At 38.1% G+C, this 27,243-nt stretch overlaps 1 protein-coding gene across 1 annotated transcript; it reads left to right on the plus strand.

Moving 5' to 3' along the window:
• Positions 1–7,695: 7,695 nt before the first annotated feature.
• Positions 7,696–26,613, plus strand: LOC143033354 (ras-related protein Rab-38-like). Its single transcript, XM_076198689.1, has 7 exons — positions 7,696–7,867; positions 9,701–9,830; positions 13,156–13,212; positions 13,402–13,462; positions 14,635–14,818; positions 16,364–16,490; positions 19,009–26,613. Exons 1-7 carry the CDS (start codon positions 7,726–7,728, stop codon positions 19,010–19,012), a joined length of 705 nt encoding a protein of 234 aa, XP_076054804.1. The 5' UTR covers positions 7,696–7,725; the 3' UTR covers positions 19,013–26,613.
• The last annotated feature ends 630 nt before the right edge of the window (positions 26,614–27,243 follow it).

Consider the following 27,243-nt stretch of genomic DNA (forward strand, 5'->3'; position numbering starts at 1 on the left):
TGAAGTCAAGTTGGTCAATATATATGGCAAAAGAAGGAACTATGTTCCTCTGAAGAAGCCACTCAGGCGAAACTAGTCAGGAATAAAAGTATTTCCCTCAGCCCGTGTTCCCTTACCTCCTATCCACAATAATAATGATAATAACAATGATAATAATAAATCTATTTGGCAAAGAATCAATATACATGAAGTGCAGATAATGACAAGAATACATATTTCGAAATAATTGCGCCTAAGGAAGGATTTGAACTTGGTCTTATTGTAGTAGTTTGAACCGTCTCCCATGGATTTAGCGCGACCCCCGCTTGACCTGACGATGTAGGAAAACAAATAGGGACCGCAAAGCGGGCCATGTCTTCTACTGTATAGCCTATACAGAAATGGAAAGTCTAGGTTCACTCATAAAGAAATGTAAATAGTATAGGGATACAATATTTAGTGGCCAGCTTTTCATGTTTTATTTTGCTAAATCAGACTTCTCGTAGAAATAGGGTTACAGAGAGCAGGATACCTAGTCCCATCACTCCGTCCCGTTTTTGCCGCCTTTTACGACCCGAGTTGGAAGACTCGGTGGCAGTATTCTTTCTCCCCCCCACCTACCACAGGAACTAGAGGCGAAAATGGAAATTTATACTTAAAGAAGTGGTACAAAACAGTATTAAGAGGAGAGGAGAGCAGCATAACGTTGGGACAGTTGCAGTACAACAAACTTACATAATTTCTTTGAGTAGATTTCCTCACACATAGACAAAATTGTGTGTGACTCTGTTCCTTAGGGGCGCCCCATATAATCTCTAAAGTACTGGTTGCATGCTACTGAGCAATTTATACCGCACAATAACATGTAACCAATACCCTACTGTGTATTGAGTCTTGCTACATTGCTTCCGGCCTAAGGCCTTGGGCTGGATACAGGGATGACCCGTCATCCATGAGGAGCTAAGATGGGAGAGAAGGTAGGGTGGTGGAATGGGAGTGGAATAGGTGGGGGTGGGTGCGTACCTTTTGACTTGGCTACCTCCTTTATAAGGGGGAAAAGCCTTTGTTATTTAATTTAATTTATCTATCTATTTATTTTATATATCTATTCAGTTATCTATCTATTTATTCTATTCGTCTAATCATTTATCAATTATCTATCATTTTATTATTGTATCTACTTATTTATTCTATCTATTCATTCATCTATTTATTTAACTATCTATTATTGCTGTTATTATTACTATATTGTAGGGTCTGAGTCAGATTTATAGATCTCAATACAGCAACCTTCTTTATTGGAAAAATATATAATTAGTTTTGGAAAGTTAAATAAGTAATGTTACAACTTTATGTGTCTATATTGTATATGAGGAAACATGCATGATGACACTGTGGAGAACAATGGTGCGTCCCAAAGCTGGAGTACCTCTGACAAATATGACTCCTACACAAGACAACAGACATCACCAAGCTCGAAGTACACCAAAGAACATTTACCAGCAGGATTCGCGGTTTGAAGCCCCTCCATTGCTGCGAAAGAGTGGTAAAGTTGAACCACTTCTCTCTTCACAGAAGGTGGGAAAGGTAAGGTACATAGTCATCTATGAATGGAAAATCTTAGAGAAATCCGTACCAAATACTAGACCAGTGGTGAAGGTGAGTCCAAAAAGAAGAAGACTGTGTTTAGTTCAAGACACAGAGGAATCATCCCAAAGAACAAGAACGCTTATACACCAGTTTCAATAACATGGGTGTTAGATTATTCAGCTGCCTCCTAGGAAAAATATAATACTCAAATTTAATCACCTCTGACAAGTGGCTTGCCAGCATAACTGATCGGCTACCAGTTCCAGGCTACGTCAGCTCCAACACCAGCGCACTTTCTGAGGTCATTCCGGTAGCCAGAAGAGAGGAACAGATCAGCCCTGGAGTGAGTGGAGGCCCACCTCAGCTCTGGCACTGAGTGGCAGAATTCGTCAAAGGTATCAAAGGTAAAAAGTGTGTGTGTATTTACCTAGTTGTATTTACCTAGTTGTATTTTACGGGCAGGGGGAGCTATGCTCGTGGTGTTCCGTCTTCATATCTCATTTTATCTAAACTATTTTTAAATTCATGTATTGTTTTTGCACACACCACTTTCTCATCTAACTTGTTCCAACTGTCTATTACTCTGTGAGGAAAGCTGTTCTTTTTCAGATCTCTTCTATAGCTGTCTTTCTTGATTTTCTTTCCGTGTCCTCTTGTATTTCTATAATTCCATTTTATTAGATCCTCTCTATCAATAATTTCTATGCCTTTCATGATTCTGTAAATAGCTATCAAATCTCCTCTCTCTCTTCTTTGCTCTAGTGTCTGTAGCTCAAGTTTTGCTAGTCTCTCTTCATATGATAGTTTTGAGAGTGTTGGTGCCAATTTTGTAATTGCTCTTTGTATTCTTTCAAGTTTTGTTATACATTTTTTTGTACTTGATGACCACATCGTTGCTGCATATTCCAATCTTGGTCTTATCAAAGTGATTAGTATTTTCTTCACCATTTCTTCATCCAGGTATGTAAATGCCACTTTGATTGTTCTTATTGAATTATAAGTTTCTCCAAAAATCTTATTTATATGTTTCTCAGGTGACATATTATCAATAATAATGACTCCCAGGTCCTTCTCATTTTCAACTTTTGTTATTCCTTCTTCTCCCAATTTATATGATCCTATTATTCTTTTTTTGCTTTTTCCAAATTCCATTATACTACACTTTTTAGTATTGAACTCCATTTCCCACTTCCAACTCCATTCCCAGACTTTATTTAGATCACTCTGTAGTGACTCACAATCTTCTTCCGTGTTCACTTTTTTAATAGTTTTGCATCATCTGCAAAGAAGCTCATATAACTTTCAATTTCTTCATCCATATCATTAATATATATAGCAAACATTATTGGGGCCAGAACTATTCCTTGTGGAACACCACTTATTACTTCATCCCAATTTGAGTGTTGGTCTCTTATCACTACTCTCATTTTTCTTTCTTGCAAAAAGTCTTCCATCCATTTAAGCAGTTTGCCCTGTATTCCTCCTTCAGTTTCTAATTTCTTAAGCAACTTCTTATGTGGTAGTTTGTCAAAAAAAATAGGTCTAGAAATGCACAATCAGCCCATCCATCTCTTTCTTGTATTATATCTATTAGCCTTGAATAGAAACATATTAAACTGATGACACATGATCGTCCTTGTCTGAATCCAAATTGCCTTGGATTTAGCACGTTGTTTTTTTCTAAATACTTTACCCATCTACTTTTGACAATTCTTTCACAAATTTTTGCTATTGTACTTGTTAGAGAGACTGGTCTATAGTTGGTAGGGTCTTTTTTATTTCCCCCTTTATATATAGGTACTATATTTGCTTTTTTCCAATCTTCTGGAACTTTTCCTTCTTTCAAGGAACTGTTTATTATGCTATGTATTTTGTCTGCCAGTTCATTCCTGCATTCTTTCAAAATCCAGTTTGCTATTTCATCTGGTCCATGCGATTTTCTGACATCAAGATTACTCAAGTGTTTCATTATTTCATTCTTTGTTACTTCTATTTCTTTCATAGGGGGGACTTTCTCTTCCCATTCGATCTCTCCAGGTTGTATGTTCTCCCTTGTAAACACCGATTCAAAATGCTTGTTCATAATTTCCGCCATTTCAATTTCCTCTGTGTATTCAACTCCTCCTTGTCTTAATTTCTCCAAATCTTGTTTGTTTTTCAGTTTATTGTTTACAAATCTGTAAAATACTTTTGGTTGATCCTTACATTTTTCAATGGCCCCTTTTCATATTTTCTCTTTTCCTCTCTGCACACTTGTACATATTCATTTCTATAACAAGTATATATTTTCCATTTTTCAGGTCTTTTGTCTCTCTTCCATTTGGTCCAAGCTTTATCTCTTTGGTCTTTTAACTCCTTACAACTTTTGTTGTACCACCATTTTACATATTCTTTTTCTTGGTTTTGTCTTGGGACATACTTTTCCACTCCTTTTTTTATAATTTTTTTTCTTCAAAATATTCCATTTCTCTTCCACTGTTGTTTCTTCTTTGTGTATTCTTTCCCAGTTTTCTTTTTGAAAGCATTCTCTTATTTTATCAAAATTTGTTTTTTCATACATCATTCTTCCTTTTCTATATTGTTCATTTCTTTTCATGTATTTTTCCTCATTTAGTTCCAGTTCAATCGATATGTGGTCACTTTTACTTATTGGTGTCTTGTATTCGATCTTTTCCACTATTCTAGGTTCAGATGTGATTATTAGGTCTAGTCTCGATGGTTCTTCTTCATTTCTATACCTAGCGTTCTCTTGTATCCATTGTGTCATTGTGTGGTCAATAATCATCTCGAGTAGAACATTTACACCATGAGTCGTCTCCACCCTTTACTGTCATCTCTTCCCAGCAGACTTCTTTGCAATTAAAGTCGCCCATCATGACTATTCTTCCTCCATCTTCCATTATCTTATTTAATGTTATCTTTGTGTCTTCTAACATACTTTAATGTTCACTCTCTTCCCACGAGGCTGTTTTTGGAGGCACATAATCTATCACAAACTTTCTGCTCTTCTTATCTCTGTCTTCCACTTCGATCATAATCATCTCTACTCTATTCTTTCCATATGTGACACACCTCACGTTTATATCCTTCTTAGTCAGGAACATAACTCCACCCCCTTGTTTTGTCTCTCTGTTTCTAATCCAATAATTATATGCATCATGTCCTACACTATTGGGTGGTAGTGGACATTTTATCTTTGTTTCTACAATTCCCATTATGTCCAGATCTTTTTCCTTCAGATAATCATTCAGCTCATTCAATCCTGTTATTAATCCATCTATATTTGTGTAAGACACTCTTAATTTTCTGCTACTTCCATTGTATTCTCTGTTTCCCTTTTGCTTCTCTCTGGTATGGCCCATTTTCTCACTTTCATATTCACTACTCTCCAATAGAACTTCTCTTTTTCTGTCTCTGTTCTGTTCTCGTTTTTTTCCTTAGCTTCTTGTCTTTTCATTTTTCCTCCTCTCTTTCCTCTTTATTCATTTCTCTTTTTATCCATACCTTTTTATATTGTTCACTGTTTGCTAGTTTCCCTGTTTTTGCTAAGATATTCTCTGCTGTCGTTTGTGACCTGAATTTAATCTTAATTGGTCTGGTCTTATCTGTACTATATTTTTCGAGTCTATACATTTCTTCAATTTGTTTAATGATTTCAGGTTCATCTTCCTGAACTAATTCTAGTAAACTGCTTACTTTTTCTTTTTCCTCTTTGATTCTTGTGGTTCTATTTAGATTATACTTCTCTTCCATTCCTAATATAATTATACATTTCTTTTTATCTGCTAAGTCTCTTACTATATTCTCCTTCTGTCCCATCACTTTGATAACTGAGTCTTCAGTTTGTTCTTTCATTTGCTGTTTTATTATGTCAGTAAATGCAACTTTACTGTTCTCTTGGATTTTTTCCAACCCTGTGCTTCTTTTGCTATGGCCTCTTTATTGTCTTTATTATTCCTCTTTAATTCCTCATTCTCCTCTTTTACTTCTTTTAACTGTCTTTTTAATTCTTCTATTTTTTTTAGTTAGGTTTTTGTTCACCTTCTCTAGTTCTTCCAATTTTTCGACTCTCTGCGCAATCTTTGTTATTTTACCGAACCTACTCTCCCAATGTTCGGTCATTTGCTCAAGTTTTTCCTCTAGTCTTGCTAATGGGGGAGGTTAGTATCCCCCCTCATTAAATCCCTGGGAATTATTATCTTCACCTTCCATTGTGCTGCTCTTATTTATATGTCTAATCTTTACATTTTTGTTAATCCCTTCTTCACCAAAATCATCATCGGTCCTTCGCTTGTTTACAAGACGCCTGGCCTCCTGGACCAAGTCCTCCCCTTCCCCATTTCCTTCAATTTCCCTCAGTAATCCCTACCCTTTTCCTTTTTTATCACCTTCCCACTACACCACGAGCTTTCCCCTTCCCTGTAAATACAATAAGGTACTTCCTTGACGTTGAGATCCACGAAATTTTCACTTTTTCTTCGGAACTCCAATCTTCGCCGTCCATCCGACGAATGTGTGTGTGTGTGTGTGATTCACCATGGTTTTTGGATCACGTGTTGGACTCGTGATGTATTTTACCTAGTTGTATTATACGGAAAGGGAGCTATGCTCGTAGTGACCCGTCTTTGTATCTTTCAGCATCAAGTTCTTAAATTTTTGAATAGTATTTGCACACACTATTGCCTCATTCCAAATATACACCATTCTGTGTGGAAAGCTATTCTTTTTCAGACCTCTTCTATAACTATCCATTTTTATTTTATTTTCATGTCCTCTTGTTTTTCTCTTATCCCACTTTGAATCATCTCTAGGATTTCCATTCCTTTCATAACTCTGTAAATAGTCAGTAGATTTCCTCTTTCTCTTCTTTGTTTCAGGGTTGATAGTTCCAATTTGGACAATCTTTGTTCGTATGTCAATTTGGAGAGTGTTGGTGCATCTTTTGCTGTTGCTCTTTGTATTCTTTCTAATTTCTTTATGTTCTTTTTAGTACTGGATGTCCATAGTGTCGCAGCATACTCCAATCTTGGTCTTATCAGTGTAACTAATATTTTCTTGCCATTTCCTCATCCATGTAGTCAAAAGCCACTTTCATCGACCTTAGTAAATTGAAGGTTTCTCCGACTATTTTGTTGATATGCTTGTCTGGTGACATATTTTTGATGATAATTACTCCTAGGTCCCTTTCCGAGCTCACTTTTTTTACTTCTTCGCCAATTTTGTATTTTCTCGATAATCTATTTTTACTTTTTCCATATTCCATTATACTACATTTCTTGATGTTAAAGTTCACCTCCCACTTTTGATTCCATTTCCAGACTTTATCTAAGTCTTTCTAAGTGATTCATAATCTTCCTCTGTGTGTGTGTGTGTGTGTGAATATCTGGAGTCTGGGATCCATGTTGAAGGAGAGAAGCGTAAACACCAGATTCAAAGAGGAAGGTTTGCCCGACGTTTCGGTCCTAGGACAGTCCTAGAATCAAAACGTCGGGCAACCTCCCACTTTGAGTCTGCTGTTTATGCTTCTCCCCTTCAATAAACAAATATATATATATATATATATCTATATATATATATATATATATATGTGTGTGTATATATATATATATATATATATATATATTTATGTATGTATGTGTGTGTGTGTGTGTTCACCTTGGTCTTTGGATAACGTGTTGGACTCGTGATCGACAGCTATTTCCCTCCCGTAAGAGAGCTCAGAGCTCGTATGACCGATCTATGTATGTGTGTGTATTAAATTTTGAGGGTTTGGTTTGTTTACTGTGGTCGGTATGGTGTTTGGGTGTGTCTTGATTATATGATAGAGGAGAAAAATAAAGGGAGTCCTTTGCAAAGCTTTCTTTTTATACATTAGTTATAGCATAAACATTGCCCAGACGAAGGAACTCTTCACACATGCGCAGTACTTATGTTGGCGTAAACAAAGCTTTCTTCGAAACCCTGACCTTGATTCTTCCATATAACATATGTAATATCTAAACCTAAAAACCCTTATACAACAACTAAGGAATGTTGTAGAAATATAATTTCCATGATTTATAAAATATTCTGGCTTTTTTTAATGTCATTGGTATGAAGCATTTCCGTTAAATTAATCGAATGACAGCGTCGAGACACCATCAAAATATTCGTCACATGACTGGACTTCCAGGAAAGTGTACTAGAGATGCCTATGGATTAGAAATTGTCACCATGAGCAGCGTAGCGCCTTTAGATCATGTTACTGTGCCCAGGGAACTTCAGTTTAAAATTCTTATTATCGGAGAATTTGGAGTCGGTAAGAAAATAGCATTATTAGACTTCAGGAAGCTATCTAAGTGGTTTCCTCAAAAATGTTTTAATTTAGTAGGTGTTGTTTACTTTTGAAAGTTTCGTTTTGTCTGTAAATCAATACCATACCTTCAATTTAGATTTATATATTATTAGAACTGAAGAAAATTGTTTGGAATAACGATATAACGAGTGATTGTCTTAGAATGAAATGAAAGGTGGAAAACCAGGTGGCAGTCAATTGGTATCAGGGATGTAATTTTTAGAGCTCCACATCATTACTGTATAATGTATTGGATATTGTTTCCTAGGGATGAATACTTACATATTTGCCCACCTTTTCATTTGTATTTCAATAAGAGCTCAAAATTAACTCTGAGGTAATGAGCAAATTAATTTGCTTAGGTGTATAGCTGATATGTTCATGTTTTGTATGATGATGATTAGAAGAGTTATTGAATGAGTGTAAGACAGTAAGTTACTAAGTAGTGCATGAATGATTCCTAAGATATAATTTATTTCTAGTATTTTACTGCACAAATTTCCTGGACCCCTCAGATAGTGAATATATTGAAATACATAATTGATACATTTTTATTTTTGTTTAATTACTACTGTATTTGTTTTTATACTTCAGGTGCTATTAGATAGTTTTTTCTTTCCTTACATAATGAGTCATATCAATAATTATTCTAAGTACTTCTTATGATTTAGCGTCTTCTGTTCTTAGTATTAAATTAATTGGGTTCTGTGTTCTAAGAGGGCCAAATTGGAAATAAGCTTCAAATGCTTTTTGTGTCATCCTTGCAATTTTATACTTTGTATTTTTATGTCTGTTTATCTGATGGGAGAAAAAAGAAAAATAAATATTGAAAGAAAGTGAATAATTTTCACCATATGGTGATTGTAGCATGGTATACTATTTTCACTGTAAAACTTTATTTTTAGAAAAAGTATCATTAAGTATTCAGTTGATTAAACTAAAGATAGGATAGATATTGGCAAATATTGGCTGAGATTTATAAAGAATATTATTTTTACTAATGAAGCTGATCAACTATGGCTGCTGTGCTGTGTTGACGACAATGAAAAAAACTCGGTGAATTTTAAGTGATTTTTGGTTGGTTTACATAAGGAACCACTGTAACGATAATGATATAACCTTATTTCTGGCTGAAATTAATATAAACCAGCAAGACCTGGAGTGTATATTCAGTACTTTGTTGACAGTAACTAGCACTTCTATTTGTATTTTTTAAGCGGTCAACTACACAATATAGTAATAGAAGATTAAATATTGATTGTGTAAATTTTAATACATCAACATAATATAAGTTTAGAAATCAATAATAAAATAATGTTGCTTAAAACAAATATACTACCAAACAGAGCTGTGATGATAGGGGTGTGGAATGGGAATGGAGTATGTAGGGATGAAATGGGTGGGAGTGGATTTATGTCTAACTTTGGCTGTCTCCCTTGTAAGGGGGAAAAGGCCCTTGGTATGTGTATGTATGTATGTACTAATCATATGAGAATGATGTGTAACTAGTTTATAGGGTTGTCACTAAAATAACTAGAATATTTATACATTCCATATGTATTTATTTGTGAATTTACTTATTTTGCATTTGGACTTACCATGGACCAGAAGGTCTATCAAAATAAACTTCCATTATGATTCATTACAATTTTCCTCATCACTATTAATAAAAGGATTGATATAGGTTTCACAAGTGAAGTGAATATTGGCTTCCATTCCTAGATGACAAATATGTTGAGTGTAAGATACAGTATAACCAAAAATTAAGTCAGTTAAATATCTACACTCTCTTGGCAGGCAAGACGGCAGTGATCCGAAGGTATACTGAAGGACACTTTAGTCCTTATTACAAACTCACAATTGGAGTTGATTTTGCTGTCAAGTCAGTTGCTTGGGACCCAAAGACCAAAGTCAATCTGCAGCTATGGTAAGTAGTGTATGGGATATTTTATAGCATTATCATATGGCCTGATGAGAAAGCTATAGATACAGTTGTTCTCACTGCACTAGTAAATACATGCACATTATTAATGTGAATCACCAAGACAGATAAGAACCACACTGGCATGACTGCATTCAGATTACTCTCCTGCTTTAAAACAGTACAAACCAACGTAGAAAGATAAGAGGGAGGGAAGGGGATTGATAGGAGTGGAGTATGTTGGGGATGGAATGGGTGGGAGTGTTTTTTGTTTTTGTTTTTGTTTTTTCACCTTTGGTATATATGTATGTATGTACCCCTATTGCCCTGGATGTGACCACCTCACAGAAGACAACTTAAGAATGAAGGAGACTGCAAGAGACCATAAGGCCTACACTAGGCAGTTCTATGTCCATTACCACCTGTCATCCCCATCCATAAAGTTGTCTAACTGTTTCTTAAAACAACTGGTAGTTTCACTGCTCACTATATGGTTGCTAAGTCTATTCCATTCGTTTTCCACCGTATTATTAAACCAGCTCTTGCCTACTTCCCTCATAAATCTAAATTTGTCCAATTTAAATCCAATACTGCTAGTCTTGTGCTGTTGTCTTGATATGATGACCTTGTTTGCATCACCCTTGCCTTAATACAATGACCTTGTTTGCTTAACCCATGGAGCATTTCACTGTAATGCCCTCCTTTCACCATATCTTATCCTTATAAGGAAGGTAGCCAGCCAAGGCATACAACCACTCACCACTCCTTTCACATCCATCCATCACTTGTTTATTTCCCTTTTAGACATCTCTTGCTGTGCTGCTTCTGACCCAGGGCAGTGGGCGAGATACAGGGAATGACCCGTCATCTAAGAGGAGCCAAGATAAGAGGGAGGGGTGGATGGGAGTGGAGTATGTTAGGGATGGAATGGGTGGGAGTGGTTTTTATGACTTTATTTTTTGGCTACCTCCCTTGTAAATGAAGGGCCATCCCAGCAAAAAAAAAAATTAAGATAAATATAGAGATTAAAAATAAAATAAAATATATATGTATATATATATATATACACCAACACTGCATCATTTACATGGCATCCTTCCATCCTGATCCTCTCAAGAGTAAATAGAGAAGAGGAGAAACATCCCCTTAGGCTGCTTCAGTTTATCATCCATTCTTAACCATTCTTCTCTCACACCTATCTCCTGCCCTCTATCCAGACATTAACATAAAATCTCTTTTCTGAGTGACCTCTGGTCTAGACCTGTGTCTGTGGCAGGTTACCTGGGATTGGTTGATTGACCAGAGATGTGCAATAACATTCAGATGTACAGCATTCATACACAGCATGCATCATAACTCATATCCATGCACTCCACATGTGGATGTAGGTTGTCGTCAATGTTTAAATAGCATGTTGTTAGTGTTTGCGTTTTTTGTGCGGTAGGGTGATGGGTGTTTGTGATATTAAGGGGTTCTGGTATAGAATTTTGTTCCTGTCATTTTCTATTGGGAGGATTTTGGTTTCTGTTTGTAGGTATCTAATTGGGTTGTTTTTGTGCATTCTGTTATTACTCTCAGAGCTCTGTTTTTTAAAGGTTGTAAGTTGTTTGAGTTATTCTTGCTTATTGTTGTGAACCATGCTGTTTAAGTGTAGTCATGGGTGGTTTTTATGAATTTCTTGTAGATGGTTATTAATTTATTTCTGTTGTCCAAAGTCAGTGCTTGTGATAGATTTTTTCTTTTCTTTTTCTTTTTCATGGCTTTTGCTGTCAGGTTCTTGATATGTGGGCTGAAAGTCATATGAGTATCATATTGGGGTTCTTTACCAATGGAAGAATTTATCCATTTGATTATGATATAGGGTGGTTTTTTTATTCAAGGTTGTTTGATTTCTAGGGTGATTCTTCCATTCTGTTATTTTTGAGCCATTATTTCTAGTTTATTGAGTAGGCTTGCGTGTTTTGTGCTGCTGTTTTGTATCTACTGTGCTATTTATTATTATTAGGTCAGCTTGTGGATGCTAATCAATCAATCTGTTGCCCCTGGCCCCTCTTGTAAGATCTTCAGGTAACTGGCAACAGCTGAAATATGGTTAAGTGGATCTTTTTGTATGGAATTGTGCCTTGATTTAGTTACCCACATTATAATAAGGGGGTTACAGCCTTGGTAGAAAAACAATATGTTTGTTCTAAAATTTTACGTCTGTGTACAGAATGGTTATTTTCAATGTATATTGTCAATATTTCTGGGGCAGGGGATGTGGTGGTGGGAGTAGGGAAGGGTTGTATCTGGATGATATTTTAATGCACCATGGAGGGATTTCTCTGTCTTCTCTGATTTCTATATGAGGGGACAGAGGAGGGGGTGTTGCCAATTAAATGAAGTGGCCTTGCTCTGGAGGTGCTGTCTTGCTGCATTGTTTCTGACCCAGGGCATTGGGTGGGAGACAGGAGCACTCTTCATCCACGAGGAGCTAAGATGAGAGGTGGGAAAGGGTGGTGGGTGGGAGTGGGTGCATGCCTTTTGACTTGGCTACCTCATGTATAAGGGGGAAAAAGCCCTTGGTATATGGATATACATACATACATATACCAAGGCTTTTTCCCCCTTATAAGGGGGGTAGCCAAAAAGAAAAAGGCATAAAATCATTCCTACCCATTCCATCCCTGAATACACTCCACACCCCTCCACCCTCCCTCTTATCTTAGCACCTCCTGAATGACGGGTCATCCCTGCACCTTGTCCACTGCCCTGGGTCAGAAGCAGTGTTGCAAGACACAGCACATCCACAGCAAGGCCGCTTCATTAAATCGGCGACCCCCCCTCTCCGTCCCCCCATTGCATAAAATGAGAGGACGGGGAGAAATCCCTTCGGGCTGCGTCAAATTTTCCTCACACATACTACCTCACCCCCCATCCACCCGCCCATTCCACCTCATGCTATCACAACATCATCCATATACAACCATTCTCCATTCACCCCTGTCTTCTGTCCTCTCCCGTCCTTCCTCAACAGACATTCCCCTCTTCCCCAAAGCCCCCTTCACCCCATCCATCCACCTCATCCTAGGACGCCCCCTCATGTTCACTCCCTCCACATCTGCCTTCCACACCTCTTTTACTAGTCTTTCTTCACTCATTCTTTCCATGTGTCCAAACCATCCTAATATTCTTTCATCAACCCTATCTCCCAGCTCCCTTTCCACCCCCGTTCTCCATCCATGAATCATATGGGTTTTCTGGCTAGTACCATATATTTCTATTTCTATTTCTTATATAAATGTGGAATTTATGTGTATAGACTCCTGAACAATTATTTATACACTTTCAGGGATATTGCTGGCCATGAGCGCTTTGGTCACATGACCAGAGTGTACTACAAATATGCGTAAGTCCTGCCGCATTCTGTTATCAATGAGCTAGTTTTATTTGTGAGCTTTGTGTACAGCATTATTGGAATTACTTTACCTTTAGTCTAACAATTAACATAGATTTTTAGTGTGAAAGCATGAGGCTGGCCTACCTAACTGCATTTTTTGAGTCTGTGTATACTAATAAAAATGACCTTTGCCTGAAGAGTTGCTGCTGTGGTTGTCTTTGATTTGGCGCGACCCACAACTTTTGAAGCCGTGTTCAAGGTGCGTGCAGCATGTGTAGTTGAAAATTGTACAGTTGGCTGCACTTGCAAGTACTATAATGGCTGATATCTTCAAGAAAATTGTGTCATGTGTTTATTGGTGTTGTATGTTTATTGTATGACTAAGTGTTTTCGACCTGATGGACTCAGTCATATCATAAAACCTCAAATTGTGCAATTATAACCGCCAAAGATGGGACCAATGATGCGGATCTTATCCCCATCATTTATCTTCAGATCTTGGCAACAATCTCAACCCCATCTGGAGTTGCAAGCCTAAGGGACTGACATTCAGTCTCCTGGGCTCAAGATTTTTCTATCAGCCTAAACTTCATTGTCTCCTCTTTTTCACATAGGAGAGCTTAGAACCAGCAACTGCTCTCCTTGTCCTCCCACCAGGCATTGATATAGAAACACACTCAAACAAACACTGTGCAACACAGACAACAATACAAATTTTCTCTCATGAAGAACCAAGACAGTGGATTGATTGATCTTTCTGTAGAGATCTGTAGGAGAATGTGAAGACCATTATTGACTACTGTGGGGCTATGGATATTTCTGATAAAGGAATATTAAGATGGCAATTATTAACCTCTTCAATACAAGTCAAATTCTTGTGTGCAGCATCAGCTGTCTTATGTACAGTGATTTGATGATGCATCACAATACTCGCATTATGAAATATTAAGTTACAGCTGTATTACTCATTCTCTTTCACTGAATATTCATAACCACGGAAAATATGATCAAGCCAGTTCACAGAATATGGGGGTTACTCAGCTACAACTACAAAATAAATATAATCAAGACACCAATGCCAGCATCCTTATTTACCCACTTGTGCCTCATGATGCCTACAGAGGCGTCGTTGTGTGGAAGGATTTAATGGCAACAGTTATGTATGTTGTCAATCATTGTAGTGCTTGCAGTGCTGCCAATTATGCAAATTATCAAGAAATCATCAGAATGGATAGAGTTGTGATCTTAAACTTTCCAGCTACCTGAATATTACTTATCTGAAGTTGGTTGATTTTTAAATGAGCTTTTTTACCGGAACATATTAGTGACCATACAGATTTTTATTTCCCACATAAAAATGCTTAGAAAACTTAGATTTGTTATTTAGAGAAGTATACATAGAGCTAACTATAACTTGTGTAATATCTACAGTGGGTGACCGATATTCGTGAGAAGGTGACACTGGGTGATGGGCGAGCCCTGCCTGTTGTGCTTCTGGCCAACAAGTGTGATGTGGAAACTGTAACTGTACAACCAGATATAATCTCAGCTTTCTGCAAGCAAAATGATGTGGATGCTTGGTTCTTGACATCAGCCAAGGAAAATATTAATATTGGTAAGTAGCAGGGTATTCACATACTTGAGCTAGATGTAAAACAGTACATAGACTATTGTGTTGACCTTTTCCATGAACTGGCAGTATTGCAGTGAAGTGTGTGACAGGGTTGTGTAATGTCTTCATGGTTGTTCAACATGTACATGTATGGGGTGGTAAAGGAGGTAAAGCAAGGGTTTAGGTTAAGAGTGGAAAGGAGTAGGAGATGAACCTTTGTTTGCAGGTGACATTGTGCTTGTTAGAGGATGGACTGGCAACTAGATGTCGAGTATGTTAAAGGAGAAAGATGAAAGTAAATGGATCAGAAGTAAGGGGATGAGATGTACAAGGAAAAAGGGTGGTAATGAGGTGTGGTGAGTTTTAAAATAGAGGGATTGGAGGAAGTGATACAAGTTGTAGGGTATGTGTGAGGAGAAAGATGAAAGATGAAAGCTAAAGTAAGGTGATATACAAAAAGAAGAGGGTGGCAGTGAGGTTAGTTTTAAAAGAGAGAGGCTGTAGGAAATGAAGAACTATAAGAATTTTGAGGTCACATGTAGTAAGGAATAGAAGAATGGAGTTTGAGGTAAATTATTATAGGGTGAGGGAAGGCAGTAAATATCTGGGGGATATGGAATCTTTCACAAGAAATAGCCATCCGGGGTTTAGCATAATAAAGAAGACTGTACAGAGACATGATTTTGCCTATGACACTATGGGTCACAGAATTTAAGGAGGGCAGAAGTGAAGAACCTGTACAACCCTAGGGTTCTCTGAATAGAGCTCAAGATCTCCAACTTTGATTGTATGTCCTCTACCTTTGCCCATAAGGAGGGGTGACTGATCCCCTCCTAACATAAGGATGATTGGGTTTAATATATCAACTACTCCCATCAGGAGGCTAGGATGGTGCCCCTTACAGAGGACTTTGTGGAGTGAAATTTAATGAACCATGCTCCAACTTGCTGGTGGCAGAGTTTGAACTGCCATCCCTTTGACCTCCACAGCAATTAGCAATGTTCTAACCCACTCAGCTAGTGAGCATCCTCTGCTATAATAAACTGATGAAATAGAGATGCTCCACATTAACCCCTTCAATACGGGCCAAAATCTTGCGGGCAGCATTAGCTGCCAGATGTGAGATGCTGCGTCATAATACTTGCATTATAAAAAATAAAATTACCGCTGTATTGCTTGTTCTCTTTCACTCGTGAATTTTGATAACCATAGAAAATATGATGAAGCCAGTTTACAGAGTATGGGGGTCACGCAGGTACAACTACAATATATATAATCAAGATGCCGACATCGGCATCCTCGCGTACCCACTTACTCCTCATGACGCCTACGTAGGCATCATCGTAATGAAGGGGTTAATATAACAGAGAGGAGTCCAGTGTTTTTTTATGTTTCTTTCTAGAGAGATCTGTAATAAGGCCCATGAACTGTTGCAAGCAACTGTAGGGCTTTGGGTTTCCAGACAAAGAAATTATGTAACTCAATAAATTTTGTAAATAATTTCTAGTGAAAGAAAGAAGTTTCATTGAAATGATTTACTTTGAACAGATGAGGCCATGAAATGGCTGGTTGGTCGGGTTATGGAGTTGAGGTCGGCACCCCCACTTCCGCCACCCACTGTCAAAACTTTAGCTCCAGAGGAGCCTGAAAAGTCCCAGGCAAGCTATTGCTGCAGGTAGGTGACAAAGAATTAGAACTACTAGCTGCTTTATTGTTGTTGACTTGCATAAAGTATTTCTCACATCTAATCATGGTTAACATGGTTTGCATGAAAATGTTCCTAGTTTCTGGAATTTCTAGTTATGACTGCAAAATGATCATCAGAAAGAATCATCTTCATTTTGTCCATTTTCAAATCCATCTATATACCTCAGGGGGCTGGCACTTGGTCTGTCTATGGATCTAGCCTAAGAACTATAACAATTTCAGCTTTATTTCATCCACCTTCTTACTTAAGGATAACTGGCAACTGGTCCCTTCCTCCCACTGCTTTCATATAGTGATGTAGGCAGTAGTTACTATTATTAATCATAGTTACCTGAGGGGCATTACAAAAGAGAGGAATGTCTGTGGAGGAAGGACGAGAGAGGACAGAAGATAGGGGTGAATGGAGAGGGGTTGTGTATAGATTATGCTGTGATGCATGAAGGGGAGTGGGTGGGGGATGGGGGGTGAGGAAGTATGTATGAGAAAGAAAAAAAATTGACGCAGCCCGAAGGGATTTCTCCCCGTCTTCTCCTTTTCTGCATAAGGGGACGGAGAGGGGGGGGTTGCTGAAGTTATGAAGCGGCCTTGCTGTGGATGTGCTGTGTCTTGCGACACTGCTTCTGACCCAGGGCAGTGGACAGGATGCAGGGATGACCCGTCATCCAGGAGGTGCCAAGATAAGAGGGAGGGAGGAGGGTGGAGGGGAGTGGAATATATAGGAAATGGAATGGGTGGGAGTGATTTCTATGCCTTTTTCTTTTTGGCTACCCCCCATGTAGGAGGAAAAAGCCTTTGGTATATATATGTATGTATGTACATACATATACCAAAGGCTTTTTCCCCCTTACATGGAGGGTAGCCAAAAAGAAAAAGGCACAGAAATCACTCCCACCCATTTCATTTCCCATATATTCCACTCCCCTCCACCCTCCTCCCTCCCTCCCTCCTATCTTGGCACCTCCTGGATGACGGATCATCCCTGCATCCTGTCCACTGCCCTGGGTCAGAAAGTGTCGCAAGACACAGCACATCCACAGCAAGGCCGCTTCATAAATTCAGCGACCCCCCCTCTCCATCCCCTCATGCAGGAAAGGAGAAGACGGGGAGAAATCCCTTCGGGCTGCGTCAAATTTTTTCTCATACATACTTCCTCATCCCCCATCCCACTCCCCCTCATGCATCACAGCCTCATCTATACACAACCCTTCTCCATTCACCCCTATCCTCTGTCTTCTCCCGTCCTTCCTCTACAGACATTCCTCTCTTTTGTAAAGCCCCTTTCACCCCATCCATCCATCTCATCCTAGGACGCCCCCTCATATTCACTCCTTCCACCTCCGCCTTCCACACTTCTTTTACTAATCTTTCTTCACTCATTCTTTCCACGTGTCCAAACCATCCCAATACTCTTTCATCAACCCTATCTCCCAGCTCCCTTTCCACCCCTGTTCTCCTCCTCACCTCCTCATTTCTCACTCTAGCCTAGTAACCGCTATCATACTTCTCAGACATTTCATCTCAAACACATTCAAACTCCTTCTCTCTTCCTCTCTCATGTTCCATGTTTCTGCCCCATACATTGCTGTTGGCACAATCACTTTCATATAACCTCCTCTTAGCATCCATTCCCAGATGTCTATTTCTCATTACACTTTTTAATTCACCAAGGCATTTACTCGCTTCTCTCAATCTACATTCTACCTCCACCCCCACTCCTCCCTTTCCTGTCACATTCGCACCCAAGTATCTGAAACTATCCACTTCCTCTAGTTTCTCACCCTTAATGCTCTATTCCAGCCTACTGTCACTCTCTCCCCTTGTACATCTCATCACCTTACTTTTACCCACATTTATCTTCAGCTTCCTTCTTTCACACACCTTCTCAAACTGTGTCACTAACTTCCTCAACCTGAGAAATCTGCAGCAGTACCCTCAGTTCCAAAGGGAACAAATTTATAGATGTCACACACATTTTGTTCTGAAGACCAGGTACTGGGCCCTGTAGACCACACCTCCAAGTGGGTTTTTTTAATTGCTTTGAGTAGTGAAAGTTGGTGGGGTTCCAGATGAGTCGCACTTGACAATGCTCCTATTTCAGCTATGTAGTTTTGGGATCATTGCTAGAAAGCACTTACTTTAGTGAGTGACTTAGGGGTTGAGCTGGTGGCTGTTACCAATTTATCAAATGACCATCACATGCAGGTACACGTTGGTGGTCCTACACACTCGTGGACAAGAGAGAGGTCAAGTGGATGGTGCCTAATAATGCTTATGCACAAGCTTCCCATGAATGTGGTCACAGTAACTTGATTCAAGTTTTAAAGATTTAATAAACCCATGCGTTAACAATCCTCCTCTCCTTTTTTGTTTATCCCTTCCAGTTGGCTTGATTAGTTACCAGGCATTCTTAATTTTTATTTCATTGCAGTTCGTTTAATTTTTATTTATTTATTTATTTATTTTTTTTTTCTTTTGTATTCTTACAGATGAATTTGGGCTACATGATGAAGTTGAACGTTCCCTAAAATCCCAAAAGCAGCATGACCCTAACCCTTGACATGAGATGGAGGGCAAGGGACCCGACCTTGCCATAAACCCTCTGTTTTTGATGCAAGACTTGCGTAAGGAGGGCAGGTGAGGTAACGACGGTGTCTTACAAATCTGTGGTGGTGATACCTGTGTGCCTTGTGACGTGACTTGCATACAACACTCAAGCCATTTCCTTTCGAGTTGTGTCACTCTACCATTGTCCTTGGATTTGATTTTTGCTTTATTTTAATTTTTTTATTTTTGTATTTATTTTTTATTTCTTTATTACAAAGTTGAAGAGCTCAAGAATTTTTTTTTTTACCGATATTGTATGGATTTTTGTATGTGTTCTGGAAATATGTTTATCTGCCTTATCACTTTTAAGTCCTTGCCGTAGTGTTCATGATACAGTGCATTATACATCATTGCAGTTATTATTTTTATTTTTATTTTATTGTATTCGTTTCTTAAAATCAGGTGTGATGTATTTTTCTACTTTGTGACAGTCTTGAGTATTTTATTCATATCATTTACCTTTCTTCTGTTTTGTGTACCATTATAGTGATTTCATATATCAGTTCTCAATATCGAACTCATTGTGTATATTAAGTACCTGCCCAAGACATTCCTGAGTTTTGAACATTTCATTTGTATTATGTTTCCTTTTATTCCATGTTTTATTATTATTATTATAAATTAGTTTCCTACGTAAACCAATTCTCATACGAGAACTCAAATAGTGTCTGCAAAGTAGTTCTCCTAGACATTCCTGATTTGCTTTATTACTCCAGGATTTGTTGCTGTATATTATTATTTAAGTCAAACTTTAATTTGGTGTTAACATTATATACCTCCCCATTGTACCTTCTCCTAGTAATTCATGTTGAACGTGTTTACCAACAAGCCCAGATAAAGTCTAGTCATTGTGAATCTTTGAAGGCATTGTTGGGGAGAAAGATGAAACTAATGGTAGTTGTTTATGGTTACCATGTGTTTTTTTCCCAAAAGAACTGGAAGCTATTGGAGGCATTGCCAATTTTTTGAAGAATTGTATGACTTCTGTATAGTGTGATGTGGATATTAAATCCATTGCGTCTTTTCTTGTTTGAGAAAAGAACTGTAAGTGCAGCTTGAAATGTGATGACAGTATTTTATAATTTCTTAATTGGTGGTCTGCTTGTGAATTACCTTTCAATTCTTTGGGCAAAGGTCTTGTTCTGTTGTTCAAAGTTTATTTTAGTTTGTCATGGCTGCTGACACAGTTTTATTTTTTATTTTTTTCTCTGTTTTATTTTCACTGCCATCATGTGTAATGAAGAAAAAGTCACTGCATTATTGCTTGACAAATTTCTTGCCCTCACAGTGCTTTGTTGTCACTGCCCATTTGGTCTATGGACCTTTCATGCATTTTTTGGGTTCTTATCTTACTTCTGGGGAACACAGATGCCCAGGGGAAATATTGAAATGCAGAAATTCTTTGTGACCTGACTTTTATATGAGATGAACTCATACAAGTCAGGCGTTCTTGTGTCCAAGGACATGTCTCATTGTATAGTCTGACATATAGGATGTATAGATAGGTAGCTAATTGATCACCTCTCTATATGTATATTTCACCTAATGTAAAGCTTTGTGGAGTCACCAATACTGCTGTTGAACCTGGATATTTCAGCCCAAAATTTGGCTGTAAGTGGTTAGGTTTTTTGTAGCTTCTCAAAGACATTGCGGCATCAGTATGTCTTGGCAGGTTATTTTCATTTTGACTGAAAGCTTTGATAGAATATGAACAACATCAACCAGTTAATTTTTCATTATGCAAATAATCAATACCCTTAAGGCAGTTCAATTGTTGTAATATTTTACAGTGAAATTTCTACTCTTCAGTTCTGATACCATGAAATGTCTTATAACAGCTGAGTTTGCATACTGTTTTATAAATTCACTTTGAGGTAGTATTTACAAATAGTGAACCACTGCACTGTATTGGGTAATTGTCATTATTATTAGCTTAGGTCTGGTTAATCTGGTTTAATCAGTTACAAATTATGAATTTGTAAATATGAAAATTGACACAAACTCTATACCAAAAAGAATTGTATTGACTGTAAGGAAAACGTATATCCAAAGATAAATTAATTTCCAAAGATACACAAAACAGGAGACTGTGGTATTTTTTATGACATAAGTGTATCTCCCAGGTGGAACTATTTCTATCTAGCTTAGCATGGCACAGACCCAGGTTCAGCATCATCAGCTATCGGTGGCTGCTATCTGCCCTCATGGTCTGAGCTCATTGGGCAAAAAGTGATAGCTTTTGTTGCAGTTAAGCATCTTGGCATAAACTTTTCATCTTCTACCCTAGATGCATTTGATTAAATAAAAAAGAATAGAAATTACTCAGGTGTCAAATATAAACTTTCAAGTAGTGATATGTTCAATAGTAAGAACAATTCTCTTATGCCATTAGTAGTTTCGAATTGGTGAGAACTCTATTAGGCAGGGCCAACTAAAAACTAGGAGAAAACAAATGTATATATACACACATGACAAGTTAAACATTTTGATGAAAATTCTTGGTCAGACTAATAGTTGCCTTGTGACCCAAGAATGAAAGAGATGGGCTACAGAGAGAACATTTAGTCATTGCTTGGGTACTTTCACTATCCCCTCATCACACCTTATTACCAACTTGTCATCTTACTGAGCAGAACAAAGAATCCATGTCTTCAAACAATTGATGTAACAGGACATACCTTACCTCACCTCTACAGAGCCACACAAAAACTAGCACTTAGGCTATTGAACAAACACAACAAAGACCAAACAACTATACTAAAACAAGCACTCATTGACATAAGCCCAGAACAACAGAGCAGAACAAAGAAGCCATGTCTTCAAACCATTGACGTAACAGGACCTACCTTACCTCACCTCTACAGAACCACACAAAAACTAGCATTTAAGCTATTGAACAAACACAACAAAGACCAAACAACTATACTAAAACAAGCACTCATTGACATATGCCCAGAACAACAACACTTCCAAGACACACAAGTCAATTCTGATTGCAGTGTTAACCCAGAATTGGCTATGCATCAGGTGATTGGATATTTCACTGCTCTTTCCCCTTCACTCATTCTTGACTAGAATTCTTTTAATCATCTTTTTGGACACAGCTCCGTAATCCAATAATTCATTCTCAACTAGTCTCTCACTAACCACCCTGGCACTGTGTTTACTATCATCATTTTTCTCTGCTTTTGTCTATTTTAGGCACACTATACTTTCCTATGTCTACCCACTGGCATATCTTCTGGTCTTAACATTTAGATTTCCCAACACCATTACATTCACATTCCTTCCAATTCACTCTACACACTTGTTTAAATCATTCCAAACTGCTTCTTTCACTTAACTTATTACCAGGGTCATATGCTCTCCCAAACACCATTACCAAACCTATTCTTAATTTTATCCACATTATCCTTGATACTGCCCTCCATTCAACCATGCAACTACATATCATTTACCAACAATGTTCCTTCCTTTCTTCACCCTCTCTCTACTCCCAATAACACCTTACTTACCACACACCCAAACATGAGTCACCTTTTCCTTTCAGTTATGTTTTACTCATTGCTAACATACCAGTTTTTTCTTCTTATTTTTTGCTCCCACATGTTCCATATCCTCATTCATTCAGAGACCCAAGTACTTAGAGTTCTGGTCAGACTTCCTCCCAGACCCTCTTTTGCCTTTGCACTGCAGGATAAAAATACAGAGCAGGGGATTCCTAGCCCCTGCACTCCGTCCCATTTAGTCATCTTACAAGACCTGCATGGTAATGTAGTGATGCTATTCTTGTTTCCCACAACACAGGCATAGGGAAAAGGTGAGGGTTAGACTTAGCAATGGTTAAGAATAGATTCAAGGAGGCAGCAGAAAGGGGAAGCCTACAGTAAAAAAGAAAAGAAAGAAAAAAAAAAAAGCTTCTAATTTCTTTGGTAACAGAGATTTTTCTCTTGCATAGTTGAATGTTTTGTGGCTCTAATCCTTAGGGATTCCCCAAAAGTTCTCTTAAATATTGAAAGCATATATCCAGTCATTACCCCAATACAGGTGGTGACTGCTTGTCATGGCTTGAAATGAGAGATGGAACAAGGTTTGTCTGCAAGGGTTTTGTCAAAATGTTTGGATCCAGAAGGGTCTTTTGTATAAGAGAGTTGGGCTATAAGTACTTTTTGACCAGCATGAACTGGGCAATTATGATATATGGCTATAGGTCTGGTGAGGCAGCCATAAAGCATAGGTTACTGCGTAGGTAAGGGATCTACAGAGTAGACTTCCTTAAAAGATGCAGTAATATTTTTTCTCATAGTTAGACATCAAACATGCAGTAGCAGTATCTCAAATGAAACCTCTATGAAATTTGGTATATTTCACTCCTAATATGTTGAACTGTTTTTCTAAGCTAATCAAAATAACTTCATGGAACTTGATCAAAATTAGAAATTAGATAAGATATTTTAGTTTAATAAACTGCACATTCATGATGTGAATAAAAATGATGATTAGAAACTCAGCAGTGCAACAAGATGTAGATGTTATAAAGCAAATATTCGTCAGGCTAGGAAAATGAAGTCCCATAAGTTTGGATAGATTAGTCTGTCAAGTAAGGTGGGATAGGCTATCATCTGTCCAGTATGTTGGGATAGGTTGCATTTATCCAACATTTGTGATATTTTCATGGGATTCATTCAGGGCCTTGTACTTTTCTCATAGACTGTTTGGAACAGCCTTTAAGCTTTTACTTCCATTTGAATCAGGACATCTGTACTAATTTCCTGTGGTTGGTTTTTATTGATGGGGTATGTTGTAGATTCAGTGGAAGGTTTTGCAGTGCAGAAATGTATTGAATAATTTTTTGGACAAGTGATCTTATAATGGCTGTAAACACTCATGGTTGTTGAGCTTTTTAGTCTGAAATGAAGATTGTTCATTGTACAGTAGTTGCAAACTCAGTGAAGACATATTGAGGAAATACTGTTATCCTCATCTTTCAAAAAATGTAATACTGATGTTTCTTTTAGTGTAGTGCACCTCAACCAGTTAACTAATTAATGAAATCAGCCTTAATGTACATAGTAACATGAACATAGGTGAAATAATTGTCTTGTTCTGAGTGAAACTCAGTTGAATCTTTGGATGGTGGTTTACCCTATTCATTCTACAAAAATAGACAAAATCAAAGATTTATCCTCAAGTGTAGGTAGGTAGTTATTGCACCCCTTGGTATAGAAAACTACATCTGTTGAATCATAATATATTTTAGGATGTGACTGTCATAACCTATTATTGTCTGGAATTTATAATGTGACTTTTGACCACATGCAATAACAACCTGTGGTTTGATCAAATGCAGCTGTTATATTTCATGAAACGGAAAGGTGCAGCTAAAAACGTCATGCTATGATAGAGTGTAAGAACCAAAGTTTCAGCAAATTGCACATGTGATACTACACAGTATGGTGAAGGGCAGTTGTTAATCCATTCCAGTATAAGATGTGAAACATAAATTTTATCCCTGTTAAGTGTGATGAGGTACAGTTGTATATAGGGTAAAAAAGTATCAGTCAAGATGACTTTAAAGACTTGTTGTAATGAGTCATAGAATTCTTTGATGAAATGTATGGTTGTGTTTAGTGTGGTGAGGGATGGTTGGGTATTGTTTGAAGATGAAATTTGTGGATTGAGATAATTGGTGACTATTTAAAGTAGTTTATTACACACTGGCCTGACCTTTATAAATTTTGTTTTTTTCATGTGTCAGATGATTATATTTAGTTAGGACATATTTAAAGATAAAGTAGGGTCTCAAGGTCCGTACATGCTGGTCATGTTTTAGATATGGTGCACCTAGGCATACTTGTAGATATGGAGTCTTGACACATTAAATGAATTATTAGGTATGGGCGGGGAGATGGGGGGTTAGGTAGTATGTGTGAGCAAAATTTGACGCAGCCCGAAGGGATTTCTCCTGTCTTCTCCTTTTATGCATTGGGGGGACGGAGAGGGGGGGTCGCCGATTTAATGAACCGGCCTTGCTGTGGATGTGCTGTGTCTGGTGACACTGCTTCTGACCCAGGGCAGTGGACAAGGTGCAAGGATGACCCGTCATCCAGGAGGTGCTAAGATAAGAGGGAGGGTGGAGGGGTGTGGAGTGTATTCAGGGATGGAATGGGTGGGAATGATTTTATGCCTTTTCCTTTTTGGCTACCTCCCTTGTATAGGGTGAAAAAAGCCTTGGTATATGTATGTATGTATGTATGTATGTAGGTATTGTTCTCAAACATTGCAGTCCTGTGAGTTCTGGATCTTTTCACCTCACATCCTCAGCATGAGTACCTGCACTCAGTCATTAGACACTTGTTTTCTATGGCAGATTAGACTCATCCATTGGCACCGAAAATTCTCATTTCAACTATGCAGTTACGAACTAGGCTTGCATTGAACAGTCATCTGGCTTTGTAGTTTTTTTTTTTTTTTTTTTCTGCCTCTTAGCTAAACACAATTATCTGATGTTACTCAGAATAAAATCTCTATTCCATTCTGATCACTTTTTAGAGGTGGCAGTCAGACAGTTTTATGACTGTCAAATTATTCTATTCAGATCAGGGAACCCCCTTGCTATATAAAGGAGGAGTAACTATCTCACTTAACCGATAAATGATGGCAATCAGACTTGTGTAGGTCTTATTTCAATATCCAGATGATTTTATTCAGCTGCAGGGATCCTTGCAATTTTTATATATATATATATATATACCAGAATTGTACAGGTTTTATGAATATTGCCGTGTGATTTTACTCAACTCAAAAAATTGCACTTTAGGGTTAAAGCCAGTCTTGATTAACCAAGAACTGATGGCTTGCATCATACTAAATGACCCCTCCATGAACCTGAAATGATTTGTGATAATGTAAAATTGTTCATGGGGAAGCAATGGTGAATTGTTTGCAATAAAATAGAAAATTTTAAATAATGGAAATTGTTTCTTAACTGGGGTAACCTGACTGGAATAGATTTTATGACTTACTCAATGGTTGAATATCAATTGTGATGAACCCTCTGTGATGGAATTGATTTCTTAAGAACAACAATCAGACTTGAATAAATTCTATGACTTTTGATCGATGATTCAGTGTAATATCATGAACTTCTGCTCTCAGAGAGGGCCAAGGGAGTGCTGCCTTACAGAAGGATTTTTGAAGCAGGGAATTTAATGTATCCCTTTACTGTGAACGCACTTTCCACCAGCATGACTCAGTCCTCCTCACTGAACTCGCATCCAAGTAGTGACACTGAATATATTTAGATTATATGACGAGGATTTCTCCCTGTCTTCTCTTTTTCTGTGTGAGGGGACAGAGAGGGGGGTCACTGATTAAATGACATGGCCTTGCTGTGGATATGCTGTCTTTGCTACATTGTTTCTGACCCAGGACAATGGGCAAGATGCGGGGATGACCTGTCATCCAGGAGGAGCCAATAAAAAAGGAAGGGAGGGAGGGTTGGTGAATGGGAGTGGAGTGGGTGGGGTTGAAATAGGTGGGAGTGGAGTGGGTGGGGTTGAAATAGGTGGGAGTGGAGTGGGTGGGGTTGAAATAGGTGGGAGTGGAGTGGGCGGGTTTGAAATAGGTGGGAGTGGAGTGGGCGGGTTTGAAATAGGTGGGAGTGGGGTTGAAATAGGTGGGAGTGGAATGGGTGGGGTTGAAATAGGTGGGAGTGGAGTGGGTGGGGTTGAAATAGGTGGGAGTGGAGTGGGTGGGGTTGAAATAGGTGGAAGTAGAATTATGCCTTTTGTCTTTGGCTACCTCCCTTGTAAGGGGGGGAAAGGCCCTTGGTATAAGTACATATGTATGACTTTTGCCTGGTGAATTTATTCAACTTAGGACACCCCTTCACTATTTCAAATTTTCATTATTAGGTCGAAGGGGAAGAGGTTAAACTCTTTACTATGTAGTTCTGCTCTTAGTTGAATAAAATTCTGTGGCAGTGAGCAGAACAAAGCCTGTATTGTGTCATCATATCAAAGAGGTTTAGACACCCTTACCTGCTTCATAACAAGGCCATGCCCTCAATTAAATAGAGTTGCCTAACATCAGCTAGAACAAAATCTATTAGGTGT

Source organism: Oratosquilla oratoria, chromosome 15 (genome assembly GCF_046742065.1).
Source record: "Oratosquilla oratoria isolate Oo_2021 chromosome 15, ASM4674206v1, whole genome shotgun sequence".
NCBI classification, from domain to species: Eukaryota; Metazoa; Arthropoda; class Malacostraca; order Stomatopoda; family Squillidae; genus Oratosquilla; species Oratosquilla oratoria.